The sequence below is a fragment of the Diprion similis genome, chromosome 11 (assembly GCF_021155765.1).
Source record: "Diprion similis isolate iyDipSimi1 chromosome 11, iyDipSimi1.1, whole genome shotgun sequence".
Taxonomy (NCBI): Eukaryota; Metazoa; Arthropoda; class Insecta; order Hymenoptera; family Diprionidae; genus Diprion; species Diprion similis.
In genome coordinates this window covers 8,037,909-8,058,476 of record NC_060115.1, presented here as the reverse complement: position 1 = coordinate 8,058,476, position 20,568 = coordinate 8,037,909, and the positions used below count along the sequence as shown (strand labels likewise).

Sequence of the window (20,568 nt, the reverse complement as noted above, 5' to 3'; positions counted from 1 at the left end):
TCATCTTAGTCTTCTGTGTCCACTTTTTCAACATGTACATTACACGCACGTCAAGTAGAGAATGAAACATATCAAATACACTAATTTTATCTCACTTTTTTTTTGAGCCAAAGCCAGAGAATCCCATAACAGCAGCCATTTCATCAGACGGTCCTGCGTCGTCCTCATTGGCCTCCTCCAGCTTTCGCTTGCGATCTTTCCTCTTCTCTTTTCGATATTCCTTGATTTTTTCTTCCTGAGAACAAACACAATCAGTTATTGACCGAAAGCGATTTTTCCAAAACAATAATTTACCTCTTCTTTCAATTCCTTTACTCTCTGTTCAAGATCATAATCCTTCTTTTTCTCTTCCATTTTTTTTTTGTTGTGAGCAAACCTCGCTTTAACTTGATCCAATGATGAGCGTTCAATTTTCATGGACATTCCCAAGTTACGTTGATCTGGAAGTGGGAATAACATTATTAGTAACACATGTACAGGAAAAAAGATGCAAAAATGCGCATAAGTTGATTAAAAAGCAGATCGAGAAACGAGAAATTTTTTTTATCATAATAAGTGAGAATATCTAAACTTACGTTTCGTGCCATTAATGTGATCCAAAAAGTTGATCGAGTCTTTGACGACACAGTCGCAAACATTACAATAATATCTATAAAAAGGATAAAGTATGTTAAAAACCAAATGATTTACTGCAATAAAAGACTAAAATTTTTTAAATAGAATCGAAGAACTCACCCTCCAGTCTGCGATGATGGTGTATTTTTATTGATGACGACGCTTTTTCCAAGTTTTGATTCAAGATCAACTTTGTAATCACGCTGTTTGAGCAGCTCTCTTTTAACCGCTGGCTGTTTAGGAATACCCAAGTCCTCTTCGGCAATCTCATCTTGAAGCCTTTGCAGTGCTATGCGTTCATATTCCTCCCTATTCCACTTCCGACGATGATCATCAGGACGCTGAGATAAAAAATAATGGTGCATTTAATGAAGCGATATATTACATCAAAATACAGTAAAATTCACAATTTTACAAAACTATCATACAGATATAAATTCGCCCTTAGGTTGTTTGTTGCATTTTGAGGTTACGATCCTTCATTGTAAGAGAATATCATAAAGAATGTGAGTACGAATAATTCTTTGCGTTTCATATTTAAATTTTTGTATTTTACTTACCGCAGAGGACATTGTGATAATAAGTTCCGAACGTAAGTAAATAAATTTGCAAGACCAAGCTGTTAACCAAACTCTTGTTTGATGTTTTCACTAGCATAGCTAAGGCTAACTTAGTTTAACGCCCTCTACAAAACCAGAGATGAACTCACAACTGCGTCGATAAGAGGAAAAGAACCAGTGATGTATGTACCCCTGGAGCACGAGCTATGTACCACGGAATCATTACCGACTGACACATGGGCGGTCAATTTAAATGTGAGGTCACAAATTTTTTATTTAACTATGTTTATTTATTTTGTTAGATGAAAGTTCGGAGAGCTTTGAGATAGAGATTTCAGTTTTCAATATATATATATATATATATGTACATATTTATTGTAATAAATGGGCCGGTATTGAATCTGGAAAGTTTACGCCGACTCTAGTAACGATCATGCTTGCTACTTTACAACCCAATTTCAAGCACGCCTTTGGACTACGTCCAACTAAAGCACCTAGCAGAAAACCAGCCACCAATGAGTCACCCGCACCTGTTGTATCCAGTACAGGGTTTTCAGGAACTTCGGGTAGAACCTGAAACGTTATCATTTACCTGTAATTTCACTATTCCAAGCTTCAAATTTGTTACATTGCTATTTCCAAATTCGTTTGATTATTATCCACAATCTAAACTCTCAATTTATACCTGAGCAGATTCACCCTCTCCCCAAACTACGATGGCAGGAGATTTTCCACCTTGAGTCATTACGATGACACCCTCATCTGACAACCAGTTGCCGTCATTCTTACTAGACGCACCAACTGTGACCCGTTTCAAATTGTTTAGGAGGAATGGGATCTCCTGGACATTGTTGTACTGCAGATTTAATACTTGAGCCAAAGCTGTCATCTCTCTAGCATTACCAAATACAATTCCAGACAAACCAACCATGTCACAAATGGCAACTTGATGCTCCTGAAAGAATATAGAAGTTCGAATGTCTCAAGAATAGTGTATACTATATTTCTTGTAATTTTATATCAGTACAAAACTCTTTACAGCAAGTTCCACTTTAATTTAGGCTTCATGGAAAAGATTTCCAACGGAATAAAACGCATCGTTAGTAGGTTAGTAAAGAAATTAATAGAATTTTTCACATTAGTCAAGTATAGAAACGTAACCTGGAAGATATATTCGCCACTGATATTGAATGCTACAGTAATACCCTTATCTCGAGCCAATTTCACCAACTCCAAAGCAACGTCGAAACTATGCGTTATAAAGAATCCTTCGATATAAATTATTTTCAGTGAATTTAATGGCAAATCATGCTGTGCCAGATTATCCAAAGTATACACACTAGCAGCACCTAAATTTGCTACGAGGCTACGCCATGGTCTCTTTATCATTGATACGCAAACGCCAGTTGATAGATCAGGATGAATTGCATAGCTAGGAGAAAATGAAGAATCAGGCATTAGAAACTTAGTATAAATCAGACTGTTAGATGCATTCTGCAATTCATAAATTTAATTCGGTTCATATGCAAAAAAATTTAAAAAAAATACCGAGCATCAATTCCTATTTCTCGAACCATGTCTTGGAGTATTTTTCCCCGAGAATCATTTCCAAGTCCTCCACAGAACAATCCCAGTTGTGGTCCACTCTGTCCGCCGCACAACCATTGTATAACTCTGATTGTATTCTGAGCACAGCCTCCAGGACTGACATTTTGCTCTGATCTGTAATGAATATTTGAATGGTTACTTCTGTGATTATTTCATTTAAGTGCTGAGAATGTTAGACATTACATCGAACGATTGAAATATACTTCAATTCGCACTCATTGCACTGTTTTGACCTTGAAAACTAAGAGATCGCGAGTATTCGTTCTATTATAGGGTGAAAAATTATATGATATGAGTAATGAAAATGAAAGAAATTGAGTGCAGATGCTGAATGTGTCTGTTTCTTTTTCGCTTATTTCTTATTGAGATAGTCATTAACTCTGGAGGAAGTTCATTGATAAGTTGTTCTATTTTGTCTGCGGGTAGTTCTGCCTCTCCGTCGACTTTTAGGCCATATTTATTCAACATATCATCGCTGTCGAGATCGCTGTTCAATGTTACAAATATGTCGAGCAACGGATTGCCGAAGCCTGCGATAGCCGGGGTTTTCAAAGATCGAATGGCCTCAGCCAATAATAGTTCGTCACTCATTTGCAATAATTTACAGTAAATCAACGGATACACTGCAATCAGGACACGTAATGCGATTAGGATTGCTAGGGTGAGGTTAGGTCCAATGATACTTCTTGAGCGGTTCAGTGGATTCAGCAGTCAGTGCAGCCCAACCTGACTATTGGCTGTATCTAACCTAGCTTTACCTAACTGACGTGACTGTGTGTGCAAATAGAAATGATATTCCTGGTTTCCTGCGATAACCGTACGATGATACTTGACGTTTGTACCGACCATTCATCAGTTCCTGTATATTGTTCAAGCGGTTGCTTTCAGGATAACAAATAGAGTATTTTTCGCCCATCGTGAAAGAAAAGAATCGCAAGAAGACAGAGGAATGAATGAATGTGATCGGTGTAAGCGAGTAGGAGATAGACAAGAATCGACGATGATATGAATGACGAGGATTAAAAAATTCTCAATACAAGAAACAATCATGGCGGATTCGTAAAAATAGTTGCCAGACGCAGAGGCGATACGACAATCCATTATTTCCACATAAAATTATAATCGGACGAAGGATTCGAGAGTTCGAAAGTTTAAATGTACCGAAACCTGTATAGGTGTACAGAGTCGAAGATATTGCGTGTAAAACGGATATGTGAGTATCATTTTATCGTCCCACCTTTTTTTTTTTTGTATCACTTACGTATGTCTGTCTACATGTGCATACGTAGATATTTATGCATATTTCCGTAGTTTCGTAAGTAGGACAACCATAGTCAGTACAAAAATCCATCAATTATTTAACCAACAAAGTATGCAAGTCTCACGTCAAGTTTATATATCCCACTTCAGGCAGCACTTAGAGGTCTGAAACCCAGCTGTCATGCTCCTGAGTTGAAATGGGAATTTAATCGGCGTGATGAGTTGGTTGAGAAACAGTCCGCTAAGGACTAACTTCAGCAGGCAACGATCAAGGGATTCTCCCCCAAAAGATGCTGATCCTACAGCTTGTTACGACAGTTTTCGCAAACACTGGCAACAGACACATGACATAATTTTACAAACAAAGGTAATCCACGAATAAGATTGGAACAATCGTAGTATAGATCTGTGAAAATTTAACAACTCCCTCTCTTTGTTTTAGTTAGTTAGATCATGTTTCGTTTTGCAGCCACCTACTGGAATCCCGAGTCACGATGATGTTCGCGGAGTTGTCAATCATGTCGATCAAATGGTCACACTTTTGCTCCTTGAACTTCGGAATGCTACTCCGCCTAACGAACACAGACGCACAGCTACTCCTACACATTCGCCATGCCTTGAACATCTGCTGAACGAAAACTTGCTTGACAAGCTTTACGAGTGGAGTTTGCACACAGGAAGGTAGATATATTTATGGGAGATTGATGGAACTATAAATTTGTTACCTCTATCTTTTTGTTACTTTGGTTTTCTTCGTTAGATTCAACAATGCAGTTTGGCTAGAGCAACTTAAGCTATACGAGCTACTGGTATCGCACAGCGGGGCTCTTTTGGCACACGAGCCTGTGGCAAGACCATTATTACGATTGTTGGAACAATGTGCAGATGATGTAATGCTGCCGGAAGTAGAAAAAAAATTAGTAGTATTATTGAACCAATTATGCGTAGCCCTAATGCAAAATATGGCTTTATTAGATCTTTTCTTTCATCCAACTTCCAATGGAAAGAGCAAGTGAGTAAGAAACTTGAAAAAATTGTATTTCATTATTATTGATTTTAGACTCCGTTAATCATTAGAACAAATTAAGCTATATAATGTATTCAATGCATCAACTTCAATTTTTAGATTCATCATTTTTACACTACTGATCCCACACATTCATAAGGAGGGTGGTGTTGGGCAACAAGCAAGAGATGCAATGTTACTTTGTATGTCTCTTTCCAAGAAGAATGATGAAGTAGGATTCTACATTGCTGATCACTCTAACGTCTGTCCTGTGAGTTGTTTGACAAACTGTAATAACTTTGCAATAACAACAGCATAAAATTTTTCACTACAATTGTGCACAACCATTAGATATGATAATTGTCCTTGGTATTAACAAACAGTAACTATGATACATGTAGTTGACACCATTACTGGGCATAAATTACAAATACAACTCATTGTCATTTGTCGAGGTAACAGGTGGTCGCTTGCACTTATCTTTGTAATGCAGTTATCTGAGACCATGTCGCCAGGTTTAAGAGATACAGATGCAAAAATAATACGGGTGTTACATAAAATATGTGTTCAAGCCCTAACCTCATGACAATTATCATCCAAGGCCATGGGAAAATAAAAGGCAACGTTGAACGGAAATATTTTCTTGACCTAAATAAATCTACGTACTATAAAAAAAATTTTTTTGCTGTAACATTATGAACGATCAATTTCTGCTAATACTGTTACATTTTCAATTTTACAGGTACTAGCCACAGGATTAAGTGGCTTATATTCATTGTTACCCAGAAAATTGGATATCGAGACTGAAGATTGGCACAGACTAACACCAGACGATGTTAATGATATGCCAGCATTGACACAGCTGATGAATTCGTTAGAATTTTGCAATGCTGTCGCACAAGTAGCGCACCCCGTAGTACAGAAACAAATACTTGAATTCCTTTACCAAGGATTCCTTCTGCCTGTAATGGGCCCAGCGTTACTGCAGGTATGCGGTTAATAGTGTGTTTCCAAGATGAAAAAAGGAATCTGTTCTGTAAATTCTACGTGCACAACATTAATCATTGTGCTCAAATATTTGCAATCGTATCAGTAAAATTTATGTGGATTGCAGTCATTAGATCCATAGAGGACTTCAAAGCTGAACTAACTGGTTTCAGATATTACAATCTTTATAAATATATTTTGATAATGCTTTCTAACATTATTACAGTAACTGTAAATTCTTTGCATTGAAGAACAGTGGGCAATGTTTGTGGTAAAAGAAGGCAATTACGAATATCGAAGCTTGTATGATATTAAAATCGCATTGCAATGAAACCTGGCATTTTTTCACACACTTGAAAGTCCTCGTAGCTGACATGAACCACAAAGTAGTTTGAAAGCACTACTGTACTGTTGTATGTTGTTATTTATTTATATATATGATATATGATATATATATATATATATATATATTCATATATATATGTATATATATATATATATATTCATATATATATGTATATATATATACATATGAATATATATATTCATATATATATGTATATATATATATATATATTCATATATATATGTATATATATATACATATGAATATATATATATATATATATATATATATATCATATATCATATATATAAATAAATAACAACATACAACAGTACAGTAGTGCTTTCAAACTACTTTGTGGTTCATGTCAGCTACGAGGACTTTCAAGTGTGTGAAAAATTCATATGTATATATATATATATATATATATATATATGTATATATTCATCCAACAGAAATGAAAATAAATATGCGGAGAATTTTGTGATATTGAATCAGTCGCCAAACATAATAGTGATTGTGGTGGTGGCGGTACGTGCGTTGTAAATAGTAAATATTGGACGGTACCTTTAATAAATGCTTAGAATGGTGAATTAATTTATGTATTGGCTTGTGATTGTCGGTGGCTATCTGGTGACTCTTATCTTGGTGCTCGTAGGAATCTCTCGGCTTGACCATAGAACAGCTAGATGCACCGCAACACTGGGTTAGTACCAACAACTCACTTCAAACACTAAAACATTTATGCTTTTTGCCCTTAAGTACGTGTGAGTAAACTTACAATCCGCAATCACATGTGCCTGATACAGCACATTGATTTGTTCAAAGATATTACAGCCGTAACTTTACTCAATTATTAACACTTGATGTATCACATGCTTTGCTTCTACACTATGAATTCTTCCACGATCTTTTATGTGATGTATTTACCATATATAATCAATGTAATCAAATTTTAAAAAATCTCACTTTCATTTTTCTTACTAAGCGGCTTGTAAGTAGAATATTTACAGTAAGGTTAGTTAATTTTATTTGCGTAATGGAAGTTAGATGCGAGACTCGGCAGCTTCATGTGCTAATGTTGATACAACTGAAACCGTGGAGCCCAATGATCAAGATTTTGTGAAATATCGGTTGCGAGAAGCTAATACTTTTACTGAATCATAGAATTGAAACTGTACTGTATACATTATACAACTATACTTCCTATTGCAAAGAAGTTTTTCATATTTGAATGCCAATCCCAGCTGCTAAATTTAGCTTCATATTTAAATCCATTCATTCACTTATTTATTCCTTTAGTTCTAGTTAATAACACACGCGTTTCTAGTATATTCATTTCATACACTCATAAAAAACTACTTTTGTATCATAATTTCAGAGCTTTAGCATCACAACAATGTTTCCCTGTTATTTGTCATAATGCTGTTTGTGCTAACGCCCTTACAATTCGTGTACCCTATAAGAGTTATTGTGTGATAACCATATCAACGATCAGAATTTTCTATTAGGTTTTGTAAGTGAGCTCTTCGCAACCCTTCTTTTACCACATAAATTCGAAAGTTTTTTTGAAAATAAAAATGCTTAGAATCGTCTTTTTTCATACCAGTTTCCAAAGCACAAACTTATGAGTGGATTGTCGAGTACATTCATATTGTTACTGAGGTTCATTGTAAAGTTCCCGAAACTTTCAACTATTATCGAAATTTACTGTCAAGATTGTCGAAGAAAAATTACTCTACATGTAAATGTAAAATGGTATTTTTATAGACTGCTGTGGATGAACTGGTTGCCGCAACAGCTTACTTTGATTTATTTTTACGGTCAGTCACAGAACCAGGTTTGCTGCGATCTCTGATCAGGTTTTTGCTGGAAGATAATTATGACGAATGTCGAATACTGGATAGTCTGATTCAAAGGATATCTTCAAGATCACGGGTAGGAGTTGCAATCAGTAACGTTTAAACAATGCCACTGTTGGAACGAATTTTGTTCACTTGTGTATACTGTAATTGCAAAAAAAAAAACTATTTTATACATGTCATTTCTATTTTACAGCTGTGCATAGTAACTTTGGCTCTATTTGAAACTTTGGTTGAGCTGAATTGCGAAGATGTTATGCTAGAATTGTGCCTTGGAGCGTTAACGCCATGTTCTCACATAATGATATCACAACGAAGAAGATTGCGAGATATTGATCCGTTTGGTCGAGCAGCAGAAAAATTTCTAAGTCTCACTCCAAATTGTTGTGCCACAGGTAGCACTATATCTATGTCTCCAAATTCCTTACCCAATGTACCAGGAATTTCTCACTTAAATAATTCAACCTTTGGTGCAGAGAGTTTTAAATCTTTGCCAATACCAATTAATTATGGAGCAAGATTGTCAGAGAGCTTATATGGAAACTATCACGCTTATTTATGTGATGCCAGACAAAAAATAGCCAATTGTCAGAGAGCATGTTCTAATTGGTCGTCGCAATATGATGGAGAAACTTTGAATGAGACTAATTCCAGTATTGCAACAATTTTACCCGAAGAAAACACTCTCATCGAACGAACAGTTCAACGAATTGAAAGTAATCAGGAATTTCCAGCGGAGTCAGTTGAGGACACGAGAGTACAAAGCAACATATGCAAAGATCCTTCAGTTCAAATTATTTTGGATAATATTGAATCACTGCTAACCGGAGAGGACGTCACTGTATGCAAAGAAGATATTAGTAAACCTACGACTGAAGAAAAAACCGATAATGTTCTTGGAACACTTTCTTTTGAAGAACAAGCTAAACTGGATGCTGATATTGCCGAGTTATTGAATGAGGATATTGGAACGACCGAACAACATACTGACGATACATTACAGTTGGACAAAAAAGGTTCGGATAGTGGAATTGATGAGTCGAACACCGCAATGAACTCACTTTTATCGTTAGGAGAAAGTAGTGGATACGAAAGCTTTGCATTTAAAGGTTCCTCAGAATCAACACCAGACAATGAACCCAGTGAAGATAGGATAAGTGAACACGAAGAAGCAGAAACCACATTGAGCATAGAACCTTCTATACAGCTGCACGGCATAACAAATGTAATCAATGTAACTAATGAGGGATCAATTTCAAACAGACAAAGTAAGGATAGCTCAACATATCACCAGGATATTTTTAACGGACAACCGAATGTTGGAATATTCTTGGACGTTGTTTTACGAAAACTAGAATGCATGACGAATAACAGTGTATACGTAAATTTACATTTAACTGGGCTTCTGAGCAGGCTCGCAATATATCCACAGCCATTGTTACGGTCTTTCCTACTGAATCACTCCCTTGTATTCCAGCCTAGTATTCGATCATTATTACAGGTTTGTGACGAGTTTCATTTTGATGTACCTATTAATATTCCTCAGAAAACTGTAACAGCATTTCAAATTGCAGGTTCTTGCATCACTGAAACATAAAATTGACCAGTTTCTTTCTCGCCACCATGACATTCACCAATTGGTTGAGCAAGCTCGAACATTTTTAATTGGGCGAGAAGACAGATTAGTGAATGCTCGAAAGAATGCGTTGGAAGCCTCTGCCCAGGCTCCTACTCCTAGACGATACTCCTCTGCAAGTGAACCATTCACAAGAGGTAAGATTTTTCAAACATTCCATCTGCATTTCGGAAATAATCAGTTTCGATTTTGCATGTTATTAATTTTCTATAAATCATTTTGTATTGTCACTGGGACGTCTTCAAATGTACATACATAAAATAGTTTGCATAATATCCCTGCAAGCTTTACTGAAGCATCAGGTCATGATTGATAATAAAAATGTAACCGCGCATATCTATATTGAATAATAGGATAAGAAATAAATATTTGACTTACGTATATTCAAAAGGTGAACCAAAAAGAAGGAGTCTGACCTCATCCTTGTCACAAATATTCAAACGTTCGGGTGGTTATTCTGGTCCGAGCAGTTTATCTGGTTCTATTAGTCAGCCGTCTAGCATTTCAGAGGACCAATGGGAAATTGCTGGTGACAACTGTGGGCCCAGGTATTTTATTGGATTATCATAATATTTAATATATATATACATGTATATATATATATATGGTGACTCTAAGTATTCAAATCAATAAAATCCGCTCTATGATTTATGTATCAAAGGTATAAAAAAAGTCACGCTAAATCCACTTGCTGTAAATCTGAAATTTTTTAAATTTACTGACACAATTGGAAGTGTGAAATTTATTATTCTTATCTCTACAGATACCATACAAAGATATCATGGGAGTCACCGAAAGACATAAGTCCAGTACAGAATATCGTTCTGTGTGCAGTGGTATTGGATGAGTGGGTAAAAGAGTTAGCGGCAATTACTCAGGAGCATGCAATAGCTTCTTTAACCAATGGTCCAGAGTTCAGGCTATGAAATGAATAACTTGAACTATAACACAAGCTCCATATTCTGATAACGATGCAATAATGACACATGCTCATTACATATATTTTTTCTTCACATAAACAGGGTTACGGTATACTTGTATGTATGTGACGCACCGATTATTCAAAAGTAATTTATGATCGGATTTTCAAGTTGGACATAATCGCGTTACTTTAAGGTGTGGGTGTACAGCTTATTGCTCCGATTCCTAAGTATCGGAAATGCTCCAAATCATATATTTAATAGTTTTCCCTGTAGAAAGTAAGCACGTAAGATACATAATAGAATAAATGAATTTCCTGTTACGATTTGTTCAGCCAAATGTGGATGCGACTGATACATTGCATGAATCACAGCTTCGGAGAATTTTTTATAGATAAACTCATGGAATTATTTAGTAAAGAAATTCACTCGAAAAATACAAACACTAATTTGTTTCACTTGGAACAATTTTCTGGAAATTACAGTAAAACTTTTTTTTGTATATTTTACCTATGAACAGATCACAACAGAGAATTCATAAAATTAAAGAGCCAAATTCAAGCCACTATATCTAATATTTTTAGTCGAAAACCATATCACCTAAGCAGAACAAAGTTTATAATATTACAGTTCTCAGTAGTGACAGTGTGATCGTTACTAAAAAATCAACTTTGATGTACCTATTAACGATTCTTGCCATTTATCGCGATTTTTTTCGACCATATTTAGAGAATTTAACTCAAATATAGAATACTTTTGTTTATTTTGACTCCGTAGAAATTTTCCGGGAAAATTTTTTGTTGTGCATTGCAATGAAAATCATTCAGAACCTAATTAACAATGATCTGTCTATGTACACTTATAGAAGATAATATGTAGAATTCTGAAATTATGCTGCTGGTTCGTTTTGTTTTGTTTATTTTGTTTCCACGTACGTGTAAAGGCTTGAGATATATTGTTCCAACACGGTCTGTTGTTATTCAAATATTTGTACTTATAGTTTGCTGAGTGTACTAGATTTTGCCTGTATCTGGTAATAATAGTTTCTTAGCCATTAATTGTGTGATGTGTGAATAGAGGCCGATGGTACGCATTATAAACAGTTATTAGCACTAGACAGTATAGAAAAAATATCCAAAAGTGCAATTGATCGAACTATATGACAACCACGATGACTGTAATTAATTACGAAAGTTTAAAACATGAACGCGCGTCTGTATAATTCATCTTTTGCACTACTGATCATGCTAGTTTTGTAAAAAAAAAAAAAAAAAAAAAAAAAAAAGTTCATCGTGTAGGTATTAATTTGGAGACACCAGCAGTAGAGCTACACATGGTACATGGGTGAAATTTTGATTCAATCTGTGAACCGGTTGGTGATTGTGTAACAATGTTCGTTGAGTAGTTGAAAACCAAACAAGAAAGCTATATTTATTAAAGCAAGAATAAACACGAGTGGCCAAGATAATCTAATAGATCCTAAAAATGAGACTTAGTCGTCAGGTTTGTAGCAATTAGAGATTCAATGCTTTTTTTAGATACCTGAAAATTGTAGGGATGATATATCTACAATATTGATTGTGCAATTCATGAGTCTATGCGCGTCATTACCTATGGTGTGTGAAACTTGAAAAACATGTTCTTTGTTTTAAATTTACTTTGATAATATCAAAGCCATATTTTTGGAACGCTTTTATCTCTCGCATTTTATTATTATAAATACATACATGTAACGTTTCTCAATGTGATATTATTAAGGTTGCACATTTTAATAGTAATTAATTAATGAATACATTCATTATTGATTTGAATATACGTTTATGTCTAATTTTATCTACTCGTAATTTATTTGTTTTGATTCTTTTGATTTCCGCGCTATTAGAAAATATTCTTACTTTTTCATTTACCTCATCATTCAATATGCGCACACAATTTCATATTAATTTGATAACTATAGTAACACACAAACACACACACACATATATATATATATATATATTTATATATATTTATATAGCGAGTTGTAGATAACAAATATAGAGATATCCCCGAACATTGTAGATTCTATTAATTTCAACTTTTCTTTTATATTATATTTTAACGTGATTGTTATTGCTATTTAATATGTTGGTGCGCGAGAATGAATGAATAGTCAATAGAATTCTCTATCGAAACCGAGCCAGGTAATAAAATGGAAAAAAATATGTGCAATTTTTTGAAAATTGTAAAATTATATTGTCATCCATATTGTAAATTATTTGTAATATAGAATAGAGGTTTATTATTATACATATAGATCTAATTATCCGTCTAAAAGACTTTCGAATAAATTTTAAAATTTACCCAACTCCAGGCTCTTAATTAACCATTTCCTCTTTCTCGTACATTATTTATCATTAGTTATCGTATCTCAATACTCACGTTATATTCACGAACGGTCCACTCTTCAAGTTGATCTGTTTAAATTACATTCCACCATGCAGCTACGCGTGGGTCTTTTTTTCTCGGGGTTTGGTAACAATGGTAAATTCCCATGGAACAATGACTTTTCCCAGAAGCCTTTCTACGTCGGGGTGGAGTTGTTGGGAGTTGTCGAGTGACGTTTGTTGTCAATTTTTTCAGCTGTGACAAATTATTGTGAAGGTATGTCTTATGAATAAAATTCGTGAAATATTTATTTGAAAATTTTACATACCTGACACTAGCTTGTCTTTGATCACGATAGCCAAATGATTGTTCCTAGCTTTTATTTCCTCGTTTGATTGCTCATCATATAAACATAACCTCGGCAACAAAGAGGACATTTACTGATCCTGCTAGAATTAAACAGAACTCGTCTATTAAACAATTCGAGTGTATTTAAAACTTGCTATTAAAAAATATAATACTCACTACTTTCTACGTATAATTTTAGATAGTCTTTAATTTTCGAAATTGTATATTTGCAATCCTTACCTACGACCATCACACATATTAAATCCTTTAATTAGACATTTTACAGCTATTTTACAATTAAATTTTAGACTATAACAAAAACCAGCAATGGCTACCGACAAGGTAACATTGGCTGATGCTTTATCAAACGTCGATGTACTCGACGAATTTACCCTGCCTGATGAGCAGCCTTGCATTGAAGCCCAACCCTGCTCTGTTGTTTATCAAGCTAATTTTGATACAAATTTCGAAGACAGAAATGGATTCGTCACTGGTATTGCCAAGTATATTGAAGAGGCAACTGTACATGCTAGTTTGGTAAATTTATTCAGCTCACATTATGATCAACCATCATAATTGTTTGATAATTACTGTTATTTTCATTTGTTTTCTCCCTACAGAACGAACTCCTCGAAGAAGGTCTAGAACATGCGGTAATGTTATATACCTGGAGATGTTGTTCTCGAGCAATTCCTCAACCAAAATCCAATGAGCAGCCAAATCGTGTTGAAATATATGAGAAAACAGTTGAGGTCTTAGCACCCGAAGTTAACAAGTTGTTGAACTTCATGTATTTTCAAGTGAGTGATTTTTTTCCTAAGTAAAATGCAGAAACTACAAATTTAATATTCATCATAAATGAAAATGGAAAATAGTTACAATAATATTTCTCTTTGTTAAATCAGAGAAAAGCTATTGAGAGGTTTTCTGCTGAAGTTAAGCGCTTGTGTCACCATGAGAAACGAAAGGATTTTGTCTCTGAAGCGTACTTACTAACTCTTGGAAAATTCATCAATATGTTTGCTGTTCTTGATGAATTAAAAAATATGAAATCGAGTGTTAAGAATGATTATTCGACATACCGAAGGTATGGGTACATATACTTTTTAAGGGAAAGTAAACCGTTAAAAATTGTGTACAATTTAAAATCAATATTAATAATTTATTTTTGTCATCAACTGCATTATTTCATTTCAGAGCTGCTCAGTTTTTGAAAGTAATGACTGATTCACAAACTCTTCAAGAGTCTCAGAATTTGTCATTGTTTCTGGCAACGCAAAATAAAATTCGTGACACGGTCAAAGAAAATCTAGAGAAAATTGCTGGGTATGAAGAGCTTCTAGCAGATGTAGTCAATATTTGTGTTCACATGTTCGAAACGAAGATGTATTTAACACCAAATGAGAAGCACATGCTTGTTAAGGTCATGGGCTTTGGGTTATTTCTGATGGACAGTGACTTGTGTAACATTAATAAGTTGGATCAAAAAAAGAAATTGAAACTAGACAGGATTGATAGAATATTTAAAAACCTGGAGGTTGTACCACTTTTTGGAGATATGCAAATTGCTCCCTTCAATTACATCAAACGGTCGAAACACTTTGACTCTTCAAAATGGCCACTTTCGTCTTCTTCTAATAGTATGAGCCCGCAAGCAGATCTTATGGTACATCTTCCTCAAATCAGAGAAGATCACGTCAAATATATCAGCGAATTGGCCAGGTGATACTTATAATATGAACACTGGACATATACGATTATTTAATTTTGGAAAGTCTTTCCAATTACGTTAGTATTTATAATAATATATCCAACTTTCTTTTCAGGTACAGTAACGAAGTAACAACAACGTATAAGGAGTGTGGAAGTGATGGGGAAAACAGAGAAACAGCTGAATTGGCATTGCGAGGATTACAACTGCTATCACAGTGGACCAGCGTTGTCACAGAACTGTATAGCTGGAAATTACTTCATCCCACGGACCATCACATGAATAAAGAATGTCCACAAGAAGCTGAAGAGTATGAACGGGTTGGTAAAGTTCTAAAATTAAATTAATAACATGATTTATACTTAGCCAACCGTGCTGCTAATAATTAATCGACTACCTGCAATCCAAGCAAGAGCAATGAATAATGAGTTTGATTATTATAGGCAACCCGATACAATTACACAGATGAAGAAAAGTTTGCTCTGATTGAAGTTATAGCCATGATCAAGGGCCTGCAAGTTCTGATGGCTCGTATGGAAACTGTCTTTATTGATGCTATACGCAGAAATATTTATGCTGAACTACAGGACTTTGTACAATTGATTTTAAGAGAACCGCTCAGAAAAGCTACCAAAAATAAAAAAGATTTGATTCGAAGTATAATTGTATCGGTCCGGGAGACTTGTGCAGATTGGCAAAAAGGTGTCGAACCTGTAGCAGACCCAGCTTTGAAAGGCAAAAAAGATCCAGACAATGGTTTTGTCATTAAAGTTCCAAGGAGAAATGTTGGTAAGTTTGGTTTACAAACTTTTCTGCAATTATAAATATCAATAGCATATTGATTTGTGGTCATTGTACAACTAATGAGATTTATTCCAAATTGTTTGAAGGTCCATCATCGACTCAATTGTACATGGTACGTACGATGTTAGAATCTCTAATAGCAGATAAGAGCGGTGGTAAGAGAACACTGAGAAAGGATATAGATGGGCAATATCTTGTGCAGATTGATCAATTCCATAAAACTAGTTTTTACTGGAATTACTTGCTTAGTTTTAGCGGTAAGTCACTCTCATATACAATGCTGTTTCATTTCATATTTCAAACTATGAAACGCATGTTATTATCATTTTACCTTTTGACTATCAACTATTAACATTTATTCCAGAGTCGTTGCAGAACTGCTGTGATCTATCACAACTTTGGTACCGTGAATTCTACCTTGAGATGACCATGGGCCGGAGGATTCAGGTAAAGCTAAATAGTAAAAATCTAGTATATAAGAAGAGCTAATAATTAATCACGCGTTTCGAAAGCCGACGTACCATAATTAACTATTTCTAACGAGTCAGTCACCATGCTGTTTAATTATAATTGATAAAATACTGGCATCGAGTCACTAGACCTACAAAATATGTTCCATGTTAGTAGATGTTCATTACCTTCGCAATATCAGAAAAAAAGAACCGTGTGTAATTGATTTTATGAATAGAAATGCCAAGTGCGTCATCAGCATAATGAAGAATGCAGCGACTTGATCACCATGGAGAAACGCATTCAGGTACACACCAAGTAACCACCATCTGTTGTAGCTACGTTGTTACTATTGTTACGTTCGTTTTTTAGTAATGTTTTTTGTTGGAATTGCACGCCTCACTGGGAAATACCATAAGTAATAGTAATTTACTTTGAATACACCAATTAGTATACCTCTGACTGAAAATGGGTGATTGCTTGACCAAATTGTCTGCTTCGTACATGCGCTCACGATTTCTGTTAGTAAAAGGTTACTGCAAAAACAATATTCTAAACAAGTAATATTATTGTTCTGCTCTTTGATGTAATAGTAGGTATATCGAAGTGGAGGATTTTAAAAATTGATTAATTTGAATACTCAACTGCAACTCCGTATATATACGTTAAATATTATAATGTACAGTGATCTGAAATGAAATGATAATACGTACTGTACCAAGGCTCTACACAATAATTCTTGGGCGTAGATCTTGATTTTTTAGCTTGCATCATTTCGTGTTGGTTGCTGTGCTGTCTTTGCCACTACAAATTAATCTTTCTTTTATTTTGTGTGCACAATGTTACTAACATTGGCTTAGAAACACCATTTAAAGTTAAATTAAATTAATTTTTATGTTCCAGTTCCCGATTGAAATGTCAATGCCATGGATCCTGACTGACCATATTCTTAGAAGCAAAGAGCCTTCAATGATGGAGTGAGTGAGCTAACTATAAAATTTCCATGAGATTTTATCTTTGAAATTAATCATTAACCTGCATCAACTGCTCATATTTTTAAATTCCAGGTTCGTATTGTACCCTTTAGATCTGTACAACGACAGTGCATTGTACGCGTTAACAATATTCCGAAAGCAATTCCTTTATGATGAAGTTGAGGCAGAAGTGAACTTATGCTTTGACCAATTCGTCTATAAGCTAAGTGAACAGATTTTCGCTCATTACAAACAATTGGCGGCCAGCATTTTACTTGACAAGAGATTTCGCGTTGAATGCGTTGCTCTCGGGGCTTACTTGCTGCCATATCCTCGAGCAAACAGATATGAAACATTATTGAAACAACGGCATGTACAACTGTTGGGAAGAAGCATCGATCTAAATAAATTGATCACTCAACGAATCAATGCTGATATGCAAAAATCTTTAGATTTGGCTGTTAGCAAATTCGAATCTGGTGATATTACAGGTGTTGTGGTAAGCTGAAGACTCTCCAGTGCATTATCACATTTTTCTAGGTGATTGACTGTTCTGAATACCAAACTTTTTATCATATAGGAATTAGAAGGTTTGCTACAAGTCAACCGCCTCACTCATAAACTTTTGAGCAAATGGTTGGCATTGGATGAATATGATGCAATGTTCAGAGAAGCTAATCACAACGTTCTTGCGCCATATGGTAGAATTACTCTTCACGTATTCTGGGAGTTAAATTATGACTTCTTGCCAAATTACTGTTACAATGCTGCCACAAATAGGTATGTTCATATCAATGTTGCGAATATTACCTTATGAACAAGTTGTCATTGTTTTGTATTTTATGCAACAGATTTGTCAAATGTCGAGGTCTTCAATTTGCACAACCAGTGCACAGAGATAAGCCACCTATGATGTCTTACCATTACTTATGGGGAAGTAAACAATTAAATCTTGCGTATAGCACTCAGTATGGACAATACACGGGCTTTGTTGGTTCATACCACTTTCGTACGATGTGCAAACTTCTTGGATATCAAGGGATCGCTGTAGTCATGGAGGAATTATTAAAAATTGTGAAATCTCTCATCCAAGGAAACCTGCTGCAGTTTACAAAGACATTAATGGAAGCAATGCCAAAAGTGTGTAAACTCCCAAGATATGATTACGGATCTCCAGGTGTTTTAGGCTACTACCATGCCCAGTTGAACGATATTGTTCAGTATCCTGATGCAAAGACTGAACTGTTTCACAACTTCCGCGAATTTGGCAACACCATATTATTCTGTCTATTAATGGAGCAAGCTTTGTCACAAGAAGAAGTTTGCGACTTGCTCCATGCGGCACCATTTCAAAACATATTACCTCGTCCATATTGCAAAGGTAGAGTATATACGCTTGAAAATCCGATTTTTAAGGACTAAGAATAATTTGTAGATTTAATAAAACTGTCTGATTTTTTCTCACATTATTTTAGATGGTGAGAAACCAGAAACTAAACAAAAACGTTTGGAAGCAAAGTATGCAGCTCTACAAATTGTCCCTAACGTTGAAGAGCTTGGAACTGCTAAGGTTCAAACATACTAATATCTTCAGTAAAGAAACATAAGTTCACATATAGCAGATAGAAAACTAGTATTTCAAGTGGCTTACTTCAACATGCATCTGCAGACTATGCATGATAAGTAACTCTATCTTTTAATATTACAGCAAGCAATGATTGCAAAAGAAGGGGATTTACTAACAAGGGAGCGACTCTGTTGCGGTTTGTCAATTTTCGAAGTGGTACTTAGTCGACTACGCAGCTTTCTGGATGATCCTATTTGGGTAGGACCTCCACCAGCAAACGGAGTGATGAATGTAGACGAATGTACTGAATTCCATAGACTCTGGAGTGCCTTACAGTTTGTGTACTGCATTCCAGTTGGAGAAACAGAATTTACAGTGGAGTAGGTATCAGCTGAAAAGCTAAAAATATGCAAAGAATTCAAAAATCTATTTGTTTGACAGAATTTTAGTAGACAGAGATATTTGCAAATTTTAAATAGCTAGGCCCACCTCAATTATCCAAATTGATAAATGATTAATTGCGCAGAGAACTCTTCGGGGAAGGTTTACACTGGGCTGGATGTGCTATGATAGTCCTTCTGGGTCAACAAAGAAGATTTGAAGCTTTAGATTTCTGCTACCATATTTTACGAGTTCAGCGTGTAGATGGGAAGGATGAAAATGTCAAGGGCATTGTGAGTATTTTTTCTATATCTGTAACTTTGAAGTGAAAGGTGAAACTTCTGCACACTCTAAATCCAATATTACATTGACAATCGAATTAGATTATAAAAACGCGTGTATTTTACCATGGTATTAACAACGATTGTCTCTTGCAGCACTTGAAGAGAATGGTGGATCGAATAAGACGGTTTCAAGTATTGAACTCCCAAATTTTTGCAGTGCTAAATAAGTACCTTAAGAGTGGTGATAGCGATGCAACCAGTGTAGAACATGTCCGATGCTTTCCACCACCGATACATCCATCCCTTGCACATACCCAGCAACATTATCATGCCCCAGAATATTTACGCCAGATGAATCACCAGTAATATAACGTCTGAATGATATAAGAAAATCATCCACAAAAATCTTCTTTTATCTAGATATGGTAATATCATATATCTATTCTAAAATATTTTAATTTAGTATTACTGGTTTAGAAAATCAATTCCATTAGCTAAACTATCATCAACCACAGTTGATGTACAAAGAAAAAATTACAAAGATTACATAACTCGTCAAATAGCAGATTATTACGATGTCACGTTATAATTTAAGATGAATTTAACCCACTATACAGACCATTACAAAGCAGTTCAGTTATAATAATCAATAAATAGCAGATGGATAATTTTTTAGATATCTGGAATATTCGATTGGCATAGAATTGTCTGCGTTAGTTTACTCAGCGCAGAATCAAGAAAGGTCGAAGGTTCATGCTTATTCTAATGTATTCCGCACAAATGCATCTGGTCAATCAGGTCATTCGTGCGAGTACCCTAAATCTTACAATTAGTTACAAGACTTGATGGTAATGTTAGAGAAATATTTTCGAAATGTAATAA

The 20,568-nt window shown here is 35.0% G+C and overlaps 4 protein-coding genes and 1 long non-coding RNA gene across 10 annotated transcripts; 2 read left to right on the top strand and 3 right to left on the bottom strand.

Annotated features, from left to right (window-relative positions):
- Positions 1-37: 37 nt before the first annotated feature.
- Positions 38-1,279, bottom strand: LOC124412102 (zinc finger matrin-type protein 2). The gene is made up of 5 exons (XM_046891713.1): positions 1,176-1,279; positions 736-956; positions 576-649; positions 295-440; positions 38-235 (listed from the first exon to the last, which is right to left on the bottom strand). Exons 1-5 carry the CDS (start codon positions 1,185-1,187, stop codon positions 92-94), a joined length of 597 nt encoding a protein of 198 aa, XP_046747669.1. The 5' UTR covers positions 1,188-1,279; the 3' UTR covers positions 38-91.
- Positions 1,280-1,487: 208 nt separating this feature from the next.
- LOC124412377 (adenosine kinase) lies at positions 1,488-3,699 on the bottom strand. 2 transcript variants are annotated; one of them, XM_046892205.1, is made up of 5 exons: positions 3,542-3,699; positions 2,724-2,897; positions 2,337-2,607; positions 1,861-2,130; positions 1,488-1,748 (listed from the first exon to the last, which is right to left on the bottom strand). In XM_046892205.1, exons 1-5 carry the CDS (start codon positions 3,697-3,699, stop codon positions 1,548-1,550), a joined length of 1,074 nt encoding a protein of 357 aa, XP_046748161.1. In that variant the 3' UTR covers positions 1,488-1,547. The 2 variants fall into 2 exon arrangements, with proteins under 2 accessions (XP_046748161.1, XP_046748160.1); XM_046892204.1 differs by lacking the exon at positions 3,542-3,699 and adding an exon at positions 3,163-3,498 and having other exon boundaries at positions 1,493-1,748.
- Positions 3,700-3,856: 157 nt separating this feature from the next.
- Positions 3,857-12,055, top strand: LOC124412371 (FHIP family protein AAEL005291-like). Of its 4 annotated transcripts, none has more exons than XM_046892189.1 (12): positions 3,857-3,996; positions 4,194-4,410; positions 4,513-4,724; positions 4,804-5,055; positions 5,170-5,320; positions 5,792-6,037; positions 7,041-7,088; positions 8,153-8,320; positions 8,441-9,745; positions 9,819-10,017; positions 10,272-10,428; positions 10,644-12,055. In XM_046892189.1, exons 2-12 carry the CDS (start codon positions 4,261-4,263, stop codon positions 10,804-10,806), a joined length of 3,051 nt encoding a protein of 1,016 aa, XP_046748145.1. In that variant the 5' UTR covers positions 3,857-3,996; positions 4,194-4,260; the 3' UTR covers positions 10,807-12,055. The 4 variants fall into 4 exon arrangements, with proteins under 4 accessions (XP_046748145.1, XP_046748144.1, XP_046748147.1 ...); XM_046892188.1 differs by having other exon boundaries at positions 4,486-4,724; XM_046892191.1 differs by lacking the exon at positions 7,041-7,088.
- A 1,200-nt stretch (positions 12,056-13,255) lies between these two features.
- On the top strand, positions 13,256-20,073 carry LOC124412370 (cytoplasmic FMR1-interacting protein). 2 transcript variants are annotated; one of them, XM_046892185.1, is made up of 18 exons: positions 13,256-13,443; positions 13,824-14,052; positions 14,136-14,315; positions 14,421-14,602; positions 14,713-15,237; positions 15,342-15,546; positions 15,670-16,015; positions 16,117-16,287; positions 16,395-16,477; positions 16,719-16,787; positions 17,384-17,457; positions 17,548-17,953; positions 18,035-18,234; positions 18,306-18,835; positions 18,930-19,024; positions 19,163-19,401; positions 19,548-19,695; positions 19,840-20,073. In XM_046892185.1, the coding sequence occupies exons 2-18, from the start codon at positions 13,843-13,845 to the stop codon at positions 20,050-20,052; spliced, it is 3,876 nt and encodes a 1,291-aa protein (XP_046748141.1). In that variant the 5' UTR covers positions 13,256-13,443; positions 13,824-13,842; the 3' UTR covers positions 20,053-20,073. The 2 variants fall into 2 exon arrangements, with proteins under 2 accessions (XP_046748141.1, XP_046748142.1); XM_046892186.1 differs by lacking the exon at positions 16,719-16,787.
- LOC124412378 lies at positions 19,232-19,930 on the bottom strand. Its single transcript, XR_006929789.1, has 3 exons — positions 19,810-19,930; positions 19,511-19,714; positions 19,232-19,420 (listed from the first exon to the last, which is right to left on the bottom strand). It is a non-coding gene; the product is annotated as an uncharacterized LOC124412378 (long non-coding RNA).
- Positions 20,074-20,568: the final 495 nt, after the last annotated feature.

Coding starts and splice junctions, on each gene's coding strand:
- LOC124412377 (XM_046892204.1), bottom strand. CDS start 3,374: ATGAGTGACGAACTATTATTGGCTGAGGCCATTCGATCTTTGAAAACC. Junction 2,898..3,162: donor ATCAATGAACTTCCTCCAGA/GTTAATGACTAT, acceptor TATTCATTACAG/ATCAGAGCAAAATGTCAGTC. Junction 1,749..1,860: donor GAGAGGGTGAATCTGCTCAG/GTATAAATTGAG, acceptor ATAACGTTTCAG/GTTCTACCCGAAGTTCCTGA.
- LOC124412102 (XM_046891713.1), bottom strand. Junction 650..735: donor CCATCATCGCAGACTGGAGG/GTGAGTTCTTCG, acceptor TCCTTTTTATAG/ATATTATTGTAATGTTTGCG. Junction 441..575: donor TCACATTAATGGCACGAAAC/GTAAGTTTAGAT, acceptor TCCCACTTCCAG/ATCAACGTAACTTGGGAATG.
- LOC124412370 (XM_046892185.1), top strand. CDS start 13,843: ATGGCTACCGACAAGGTAACATTGGCTGATGCTTTATCAAACGTCGAT. Junction 16,016..16,116: donor AGTTCCAAGGAGAAATGTTG/GTAAGTTTGGTT, acceptor AATTGTTTGAAG/GTCCATCATCGACTCAATTG. Junction 18,235..18,305: donor TACAATGCTGCCACAAATAG/GTATGTTCATAT, acceptor TTTATGCAACAG/ATTTGTCAAATGTCGAGGTC.
- LOC124412371 (XM_046892188.1), top strand. CDS start 4,261: ATGAGTTGGTTGAGAAACAGTCCGCTAAGGACTAACTTCAGCAGGCAA. Junction 4,411..4,485: donor ACATAATTTTACAAACAAAG/GTAATCCACGAA, acceptor TCTTTGTTTTAG/TTAGTTAGATCATGTTTCGT. Junction 7,089..8,152: donor TAGATGCACCGCAACACTGG/GTTAGTACCAAC, acceptor GTATTTTTATAG/ACTGCTGTGGATGAACTGGT.